At 33.1% G+C, this 10,707-nt stretch overlaps 1 protein-coding gene across 1 annotated transcript; it reads left to right on the forward strand.

Moving 5' to 3' along the window:
* The first annotated feature begins 5,369 nt into the window (after window positions 1–5,369).
* Window positions 5,370–10,228, forward strand: LOC109792272 (uncharacterized). The gene is made up of 9 exons (XM_020351669.3): window positions 5,370–5,737; window positions 5,929–6,068; window positions 6,383–6,573; window positions 6,643–6,924; window positions 7,352–7,410; window positions 7,491–7,527; window positions 7,666–7,737; window positions 8,241–8,568; window positions 9,619–10,228. The coding sequence occupies exons 1-9, from the start codon at window positions 5,629–5,631 to the stop codon at window positions 9,976–9,978; spliced, it is 1,578 nt and encodes a 525-aa protein (XP_020207258.2). The 5' UTR covers window positions 5,370–5,628; the 3' UTR covers window positions 9,979–10,228.
* The last annotated feature ends 479 nt before the right edge of the window (window positions 10,229–10,707 follow it).

Genomic DNA, 10,707 nt, shown 5'->3' on the forward strand with positions numbered 1-10,707 from the left:
TGTCCCGTGGGACCCCCAACACTCACGCCCCTAGTGACACGTGGCGTCATAATAATGTCTTTTTTCGCGAAACGGCGCCATAATAAATGCACCCCTCTGCAAAGGTAAGGTGAAGGGACAGTCCCTCAAAACGTACCGCACCTGACATCTTCAAGCGTCACCTGTGAAGGGTCCCAACCCTATTCAAAACTCTTTCGCCTAATCGGCTCCGCGCCGATAGGGAAACCTAACCCCACAACAAAACCCTAATTGGATCCGAAAGAGCGTTTCATTCAGCCTTTTCCCCTAATTGGGCTCAAGGCTGGAAGGCAAGTGTACCGTCCGGGCGAGAATCCGACTAGACTTCCTATTCGGAAAATATCCGACTTGATTATCCTACCACAAGCCTCTTCGCCTTACAGGCTCAGGCTGGAAGGCAAGTGTACCGTCCGGGCGAGAATCCGACTAGACTTCCTATTCAGAAAATATCCGACTTGAGTATCCTACCACAAGCCTCTTCGCCTTACAGGCTCAAGGCTGGAAGGCAAGTGTACCGTCCGGGCGAGAATCTGACTAGACTTCCTATTCAGAAAATATCCGATTTGAGTATCCGACCACAAGCCTCTTCGCCTTACAGGCTCAAGGCTGGGAGGCAAGTGTACCGTCCGGGCCGAATTCCAACCCGCCTCCCTGGTCGGCGGAAGAACGAACAAACCCCATAAGGAGTAATTCTTCCCGGGCTCAATATAGGCCTAGTCGGTCGGTACCCGACTGGACCTGGGGAACTCGACCCCTCTATCGTTCACAAGGGCTGAGAGGGTCACCCGGTAGAGACCCGACCGGTCTTTGGACGTAGACCCAATCCATCAGAGCCCGACTGGGTCCTCGGCATGGACCCGATCAGTCGGGAACCGTGGGTAGTTGTTCCCTTTGTTCCCGCGCCCTCGAGATAATAACGGTTAGGAAAATCCCGCTATCATCGGGGCCCAAGAGGCCCACTAACGACATGCTATAAAACTCAAAACCCTAGAGTTGAGGCGGCAGATTACACTTTTGAATGCTCTAGCTTTGCAGTTTGACCTGGAGGAAACCCTAGTTCATCCCGTGGCTGGAACAGTTGGAGATATTGGATGGACACTTATTGAAACTTGATTTTGATTCGGATTCTTGTTTATAATTTTGGTTCAATTGTGCTTGGTGCTTTCTGAGTTGTTTTGGGCAGTGATATATGGTTGGTTACTATGGTAGGCAGGTCTGGTTCTAGTCTTGGTGTTGACTTGATTTGCTGGTTGGTTTTGGATAATGCAATAAATCTCGATGACTTCTAATTAGTAATTAGGACTTGCTTTATCTTTGCTCTTTGTTCAAGTATTTTTTATTTTGCAACTAGACATTTTGTACCTTTGTACGTTTTCTTTTACTTTTAATTTTCTGTACTTCTTTTGTGGGTTAGATCTGGTCCCCTCACTGCTTAATAAATGGCATGTTGTCTTTCCAAAAAAAAAAATAGCCAAAAAAGAATCATTAAAACATTGTATATCTTTGATTCCCAATTTCCCATTATTTTTGGGCAACAATTTTTTTTTTTCATTTCATCTATGATATTTTCTTTCTCCCTTCTTCCAACCCCCACAAGAATCTTCTTTAAATGGTCTCTATCTTCCTTACCTAACTCTAGGCATTTTAAAAAATGATAGAAAGAACAATGGTGTAGCACAAATAACAGAGTTGATCAAACATATTCTACCAGTCATAAAGGTTATTTCATACTTCCTAGATGATAACTTCTTATTGAATTTGGCAATAAATGACCTCCATGTTTATTCCTTTCTTAGGTTGGCTCCAACTAGGATTCCCAAATATGTGAATGGTAGGGACATTAATTTGCTGTTTAGCAAAGCAGCATACCTTTCTAAGACAATTTTTTCCACCCTAATTACCCCAAAATGACTCTTGAAAAAATTCACTGTCTATCCCGAACACAATTCAAAGCATCACAAAATACACTTAATACACTTAATAGTGGTAACATTACTTAGTGTTGCCTCACCCATAAACACTATAGCATTAGCATATTGCAATAAACTAACCTCGACCTGTTCTATTCCAACTACATAACCAATATATAAGCCCTTATCCACCGCTGCTTTCATCATACCACTAAGTCCTTCTAAAACAAAATTATATTGAAGAGAAAAAGGGTTAGGGGATCCCTTTGTCTCAACCTCTTTTATAGTTTGAATTCTTTTGTCAGGTTAATTACCATTAACCAATACTAATACATAACCTATAACTAAACACTCATAAATCCAAAAAGGTATACGAAGGACAGTTTGGAAAGCTCTGACATGAAGATTATTGGCCTACTTACATTGGTCCAACTTTGTGGCCAAATCCAGAACTCAAGCGAATTTTCAAGGGTCGGCCAAAGTCCAGCAGGATTAAAACAGAAATGAACATTAAAGAACAACATAATCAGTTTCTGCCACCATTGATCTTTATTGTTGTATTGAATTTTAATAAATTTATTTAAATATATTTATAATGTTAATATTCAATAAATTTAGTTATTTGATGTTAGTTTCGAAGTTTTGGTATTTGATAAGTGAAAATCGAAAAAAAAATTATTTGTAGGTCAGAACGGCCGTTCTGGTTCTACTTTTTATGTGCTAATTTTGATTTTGGAACGGCCCGTTCTGATTTGTTTTTCATGTGTTATTTTTTAATTCGGAATGGCCCTTTCTAATTTCAGAATGGCCCGTTTCGAAACGTGAACAGTAAATGGTGCTAGTTGGATAAATAAATTTGCACAGTTACTATTTGGGTAAAAAAATTTAAAAGTATTATTTGAGTAAAAAAAACTCGAAAAATGAGACAAGGATGACGTTATTCGACTCTACAGTAATACATCATAACTTCGCTAACTTAGGTCAGTTTCTAAAACATTTTACCAAAATAAAGTTGTTTTAAAACAACTTCTCACTGTAAGATAGTTAACACAATCTCATCCGTATTATGTATTTTTTCATAAAAGTGAATTGTTTCATTCCATGGTTTATAGCATCAAACACTTGATGTCAGATCTTGTTGCATCTCTTACATGGAAGTTGTCAGATCTTGTTGCATCTCTTACATGGAAGTTGCATATAGGGGTGGGTAAACGGACAAGTCCGACCCGTTTAAGGTCTGGTCCGTAAAACTCGCATTTTATACGGGCCAGATAAGTTCGGTCCGTAAAATAAATGGACTTATTTTTTAAGTTCGTATCTAGCCCGCCAAAATTCGCAGATAACAAACCGGTCCACCGGCCTAAATAATGGTTCAAAAAAATAAAATTTTAAAAAATAAAAATACATAAAATTAGAAGAAAAAAATATTTTTTTTATTTATATAAGCTAAATTTTATCATACTAAAATTTATCAATAGTTAAAATGGTTTAAAATACTAAATATTAAAATATTAAAATAAAAATAATTATAAATATTTAAATATTAGTACCAAACTTTCAATAATAAAAGCATTAAAATGTCATAAAAATAATTCAAATGACAAATACATACCAACTAAACATAATTTTAATGTCATAATAATTTAAAAAATTAAATACACAACTTAATATTAAAATCACAATATTTAAAAATATTAATTAGTGAAGTCCGCAGACTAGCCCGCGAACCCGCAGATTAAATCCATCAAGTCCGCAGACTTCACGGGCCGGGCTAAAAAATTAAACATAGTCATACGAATTTGAAAGAAACAGGTCCGTTATCCACGAAATTCGCGGGCTTACAACTGGTCCGCGGACCCGAGTCCATCTACCCACCCCTAGTTGCATACAACACCACAACTTCAAAAAAAAGAAAATATATATATATATATATATATATATATATATATATATATATATATAAGTTATGAACCACAAATAATGATGTCAATTGAATGAGGATGTATATATGAGTATAGTAGTCCTGCTACCCACCCCACTAGATAAATATTTGCTCTATATATACCCATAGACAGAAAATAGGAGCAAACAAAAAAATGGAATGAAAGTATATTGCTTTCTTATTCTTATTATTTATAGATGCAATTCTAACTGATTTCACTCCTAAATGTGTGGTCTAATTATGATAGAGATATGTTATATATAATATTTGATTCTATCATACTGGGATTGCCTCATTTACGAGATTGTTGCCACATTTACAAATATATTGCACCATTTATGGTTCTAAATCAATTAAGGATTCCTTATCCTTTAACTCCCCTTCCTCTTAAACTTAGGGGTGTTGCAATCACTCTATTTTTGTCTCAAAGTCGATTAAATTGAGTATGAGTGAGAAGCTTAGTAAGACAATCAACAATTTGATTTGTTGATGGAACATAGACAGCTATAATCTGGTTCTTCAGTACCTTATCTCGAATAAAGTGTACATCCACCTCAATATGTGTTGATCTTGCATGTGCATTATTGGGTTGGAAGCAAGTGCTTTGGCACTTAAGTTGTCACATCACAATGTTGAGTTCTTGGTATGGACAATTTAATCTCTTGCAATAATGATTTTATCCAAGAGATTTCTACTACTAAGTCATCCAGTGCCAGTACTCTGATTTGGTGCTAGACCTTGACACTATACCTTTTGCTTTCTAGATGACCAAGAGATTAGTGTTTCCCCCAAGTAGACACAAAAATTGGCTATTAATTTTCTATCATCAAGACTGGTTGCCCAATCAACATTTGAGAATCCAGTGAGGTCAAGATCAATAGTTGGTTTGATGTGCAAGCAAAAGTTTTGAGTGCCTTACAAGTATCTAAGTACTTTTTTTACACCTTGCCAATGTAATATTGTGGGAGAGCTCAATTAGTAGTTCAAATTTTATGAGTTAAGTTAAATTAATTGAAAACTGAAATTTTAGTTATAAATTGTCAATTGAAAGTTAAAGTCATTAATTTAGTTTATTGGGTTCCAAGTGTTAAGTTACATTAAATTAATTAATTGTTAATTTAAAAAAAATGAAATGCACATATGAATTATATTTTAATATCTTTTAAAATTATTATTTACTAATTTGAATATAATTATTATATATAAGTATAATCTTAAATCAATTAAAATGTTTTTCATAGATCGTTATTGGTTATATGTTGTAAATAAATTTTACCTTTAATTTCCAACAAACAAATAATTTTCTTTTAACGTGTAATGATCCTCCCTCACAAATTTTAAAGCAATGGTACGATAATTAGATTAGAAACCATATATGGTAACCAAAACTGTGTCCGTGGATTGGACTTGTCGTTTACTAAACTTAAGACATTATCAGATTTTCAATTTTAGATACTAATTATATCTAAATATAGTTGAGTCGTTTAAAAAAAAAAGAAAAGAAAAAAAAGGGGGTGTTTCTCATGTTTTCTTCTTCAGTTTTCCTCAACACAATATTCCTTCTTCCCGTTGGGAAACATCTTTAACCTCATATGCATTAGACATCAATTTGAATAGGCCCTCTGAAGTATTGTCATTTCACGACACACTTAACATTCATATGCATATTAAGCATCCCAATCACAATTGCACCACCAATATTGTGATTGGGAAGCTACCATCATCATCACGTTTGGCCATAATTTTGAAATTGACATAATGATCCGTCTCAACGTTAAACTCCTTTCATCTCTTCTTTTAACTTTTGTTGTTGTTTCATGGACCTTGTTTTCTCCCTGCCATGCAAATAATTACGCGTTTATGGAAGGTTTGATTTTATTAAGAGAGAAATTACGTACTTTCTAATTTTATATTTTGTTCTTTAAAAGGGATTTTGATTCATTATTATTTGAGAGATTGAATCTTAATTACTTTCTCTTTCCTCTTATGTAACATTCTAGGTGTTTTCTAAATGATGACTATGGTTAATTAATATGAGAAATGTTTTGTTTATTATAGGATTCACAAAGAGATCACCAAGCAATGCAAATATTTCAATATTAACATTAGCAGCAGAAAGAACGCGCAGGATGGACCCTAGTAATGATTTCAAGTACTATGATGGTGGATGGGATATAACCAATTCGCATTATATTCTGGTATGAACCTCTTGTTTTTAAAACCACATGTATTTTGATTTCCCCATACATTGATGTTTTTGACAAGCATAGAACATGTACATTTCTGCATAATATATATATTAAGAATCTTCATATATATAACAAAAGTACTTTTAAGACTTTAGATAAATAATCAATAAATAAATAGGCAAACGTACATATATAGATTAGATTTCTCACACGTTGTAAAACTTTTATATATGTTATTACATTTAGTCTTCCCATAATTTTTTTCTCCTTGATGAAGTTATAAATCTTATAATTCACTTCTTACAAAATTGGTTGGGGTGTAGTCTGTTGCTTTTTCTGGTGCTCCTTTCGTGGCCATTGGTGTCCTATGGTTTGTGATTGTGGCATTATGCTTCACCATCATAATTTGTGTGTGTTGCTGTTGTTGCCGCAAGAGAAAGTCTAGGACAGATTACTCTCGAAAGACTTACACAATATCATTCATATTCCTCTCACTCTTCTTGATCATGACAATGTAAGTCATCTTTTCCTTCCCATTATAAGTGTGAATCCATGCATGATAGTGTTGACTTCTACAATGCAGGATTGGAGGGACTTTTCTTTACAATGGACTGGAGAAATTCCAGGTTACTGCAAGGGATGTATCAGATATTCTGGTCTCAAGAGCAAATACAGTAGTTGATGTTATTCATAAGGTATTGGTCGATCTTGCAGCGGCTAAGAACATACAAGTGTCTAGTTTTGCTCTTCCATACGAGATCAAGCAAGGCATTGAAACGGCCGAACAATTTACCAATCAAACTGATTTTATTAAAAGTCAAGCAGAGGAAACGGCTAGAATCTCAATTGAACTCTTGGATGCTGTGTGAGTGAATCCTACTTTTTGTTGAGAAATGTTAGTAATATATATACACTTATGGAAGTCGATCAAGTGCCTCAAAGATATATTTTTGTTAGGGTCAAAATAATGTTTATTAGCAAAAATTATATTCTACAAATATAAATTAATCATTAATTGTTAACTTAAAAACACTATATGAATTATGTCTGTGGACCAAAAAAATAATACCCTATTTGACATATTCTTATGAACAAATCTTCTATTATTAGTTGAAATTAGAAGTTACACATATTTGAGGATTCCTTTTCTTATTTAATGAGTTTCCATTTCGGTGTTTGCGAAAATTTTTAGAAAAAGTGTTTTAAAGATGTGTCGCTAGCATTTGTTTATTGTGAAGCTTGGGTTAAGGAATTGGATTCATCTCACTAAACTAATGTTTTGTCAACTCCAGAAGTTACAGTCTTATCATTGTTGGCACTATGATGCTTTTCTTGACAACAATTGGCTTTAGTAAGTATAAAAAGTCCTACATGATTATTTCCTCCGGTAAAAGAATGCATTTGACTCACAACGTACTGTCTCAATTGCAGTAATCTCAATATTTGGCTGGAGAGTGATCGTTTATATGTAGGTGACTTGGTTCCATCTATTCTTAATTTTGTTCTTGAATTAATTGTCTGATTTTTTAAATTCTCAATTTCCCCCTAGTTTTCTCCTTTGCTTTTGTGATTTTTTTTTTAATTCTTTTCCAAATAATTTCTGCAGGTTGCTTTTCATTGGGTGGATCCTTGTTACATGCACTTATATATTGAGCGGCGTAACTTTGATTGTTCACAAGTAAGTTCCATCGATTAATATCATTGCACAAAAGCATGCTTTATCTTAATTTGTATGCTTCCAAGTGTAGGGCTACAAGGTAACATTACTTTTCAAAATCACTTGATGTTCTTGAAAATTTTTATGCAGCTATATATTGACAAACACTTTGATTAAAGCCGTTAACCATATTATGACATGATGTTGTTTATTGTCGATTTAAATTGTATACTTACCAAAATGTTAAATGAGCATTAGTAGATAAGTTAGTTTTAGATGTTCGAACTTTAAATCAATTTGGATTAGTATAAATGACGACAAATTCATATTACTTAATTAATTCACTAGGGTTCAAGTCCTTGTTTTTTAGAACGTAAAAATATCAAGTAGGAAAAGGATGTTCACCTATATGATATGTGTAAAACTCTTGAGTTCCCGGATAATGAAAAAAAAATGATGAAACTTAACTAAATTTCTATAAAACTTGAAGAAGTGTAGTTGATTGGTTTCATTTTACCTTCCAGTGGAGTAGCTGACACATGTGTTGCAATGGAAGAATGGGTTGAACACCCACTAAATCATACAGCTCTAGGCAAACTTCTCCCATGCATGGATGAGAACGCAGCACAAAAAACCTTGGACATAACCAAAAACACCTCATCTCAAGTGGTCACTTTGGTTAATGCATTTCTAACTAATGTGGCCAACAAAGATATGCGTCCTCAACAAGATAGGGATATATACTACAATCAATCGGGTCCATCTATACCCCTCCTGTGCAATCCATTTTACCCTAACATGACTGAACGGCCATGTGCTGCATTAGAAGTAGACTTAAAGGGTGCACAAACAGTAAGTTTATACTTCATTATTAACCTTTACATGTTTTTTGTTTTAGTATCATGCAAGAGGATTTGACTCCTTTTTTATTTTAAAAAATAAAATATAATTATAATTATTAATTAAAAAATTAAAAAATTAACGATAGATACTATAATTAATTTTAAATTTTATTATACATAAATTTGATTTTATTATAATATATTTCATCATCGATTTTTCAATTAACAATATTATTATCACACTTCATCATCTAAAATTCACATTTTATTTGAGGGGTCAAATCTCATGTAAGATTTAGAAAATATATAAAGTATTACTTTATATATACTTATTAAAACTTTCGGTGCATTGTTGATTCATCTCACATATCAAATTTTTGCACAAACTGTTTTTTGGATTGTTACAAAAAGAGTAAATATAGCACAAGTTGTGTCTCGTAAAGAATTTTCACATCATCCTCCAATCACAATATGTTATATACAATAAGTTTGTTAGTGTACTTTTATAATATATATATAGGGAGCGTATCAAGTGAGAAGTTTTTATTGTGAGAAGGTGAGAAGGTAGAAATATAACCCTTAGATTAATTTTCTCTCACTTGATTAAATCTCAAATTTTCTCTCACTTGATTAATCTAAGGGTTATATTTCCACCTTCTTACCTTCTCACAATAAAAACTTCTCACTTGATACGCTCCTTATATATATATATATATATATTTAATGTCAATGATAGTTTTTAATAAATTGATTGACAAATGATATAACATATAAATTAGAATATATTATATTAATATCTTATCAAATTACATGAAATTGTATTGACACTCTTGATTTTCAACGGTTATAGTAACTTTCTTTATAATGAGTCACAATGCAATAGCTATTGTTAGAGCAAAAAAGTAGGAATCTTTATCCATTCTCAAGAAACTTCATCAGCGTAATTTACTCTAGAAATTATATTCAACAAATTCCTCCCTTCTCTTCATCTGCTAAACAATATTTATGTTTAATTCGAGTATGATATAGGTAACTATGATGGTTTTTAATTAATTGGCAGGCCTATGAAAATTTTATATGTGATACATCTCCAACTGGTGTTTGCATGAGCATGGGGAGATTGACTCCTTCCCTCTACTCAAAGGTTATGGTGGCTACCAACTTAAGTGACACACTACGTCTAAATGGTCCACTCTTGGCTCGTTTAGTGGATTGTTCCTTTGTTGTGGACACATTTGATGAAATAAGTAAGACAGATTGTCCACCATTTAGGCGATACAGCAATCAAGTCTTCATTTGCTTGGTGTTGGTTTCAGTTGCAGTTATGTTTTCTGTGATTTTGTGGGTAATTTTTGTCAGAGAAAGAAGACTTCAAATATCTTCAAAGAGTTTGAAGAGAACACACGTTCATGGGATGTAGTTTTTCCAATATGCAATTCTAGGTTTTTTTTCCTCATAAACATAATTTACATAATATTTTAAAACTAATAATTAAGAATTATCCTGCAACATGGCATGACTTTAACGAGTAAAGTGTATGAATCTTTTTAAGTATTGGGAAGAATATAAGTGATAAATTTACTATGATTACAAATCATTCCAATTATGATGTGATGACTCCTCCAAAGGCATTTTATACTTTCTTTATAAAGTGTACTAATTAATTTTAACAGTTATAATTGATATGTATTACAATTACAAATCATTTAAAAAGAAAGGCAACCGGGAAGTTGAAAAAAAATAATAAAAAAATTCCCACTTCCAGTTGCATGTTCTCTTTCTCTCCTTTGTGATTTGCTACATACATACATCCATCTTAATTTGTTGCACGCTTCAATATCTTCTTCAGAAACAACACAAGTAATCATTGAAGTTAACATTCTCATGTAAATTCAGAAATTTCAAATCAAATAGAAACACACTAAAAAAGCAATGGCTTGACACAATTTAACTCATAATTATATTCTTACAATATAGTAAAAAAGATGATTAAGGTTCTTTACGGTATTTTCAAACTCTAAAGATTCCTTGCAACTAAATTTTATTCTACTTAATTAGCACGTATTGAAAACAAATATGGTGTAAAAAAGGTTTGGAATGTTAGCACTACAAGAAATGTTACATATAGTGACATACAAAAAGTGTCACT

The sequence above is a fragment of the Cajanus cajan genome, chromosome 5 (genome assembly GCF_000230855.2).
Source record: "Cajanus cajan strain Asha chromosome 5, NIPB_CcT2T_4, whole genome shotgun sequence".
NCBI classification, from domain to species: domain Eukaryota; kingdom Viridiplantae; phylum Streptophyta; class Magnoliopsida; order Fabales; family Fabaceae; genus Cajanus; species Cajanus cajan.

Coding starts and splice junctions, on each gene's coding strand:
- LOC109792272 (XM_020351669.3), top strand. CDS start 5,629: ATGATCCGTCTCAACGTTAAACTCCTTTCATCTCTTCTTTTAACTTTT. Junction 5,738..5,928: donor TAATTACGCGTTTATGGAAG/GTTTGATTTTAT, acceptor TGTTTATTATAG/GATTCACAAAGAGATCACCA. Junction 7,738..8,240: donor GTAACTTTGATTGTTCACAA/GTAAGTTCCATC, acceptor TTTACCTTCCAG/TGGAGTAGCTGACACATGTG.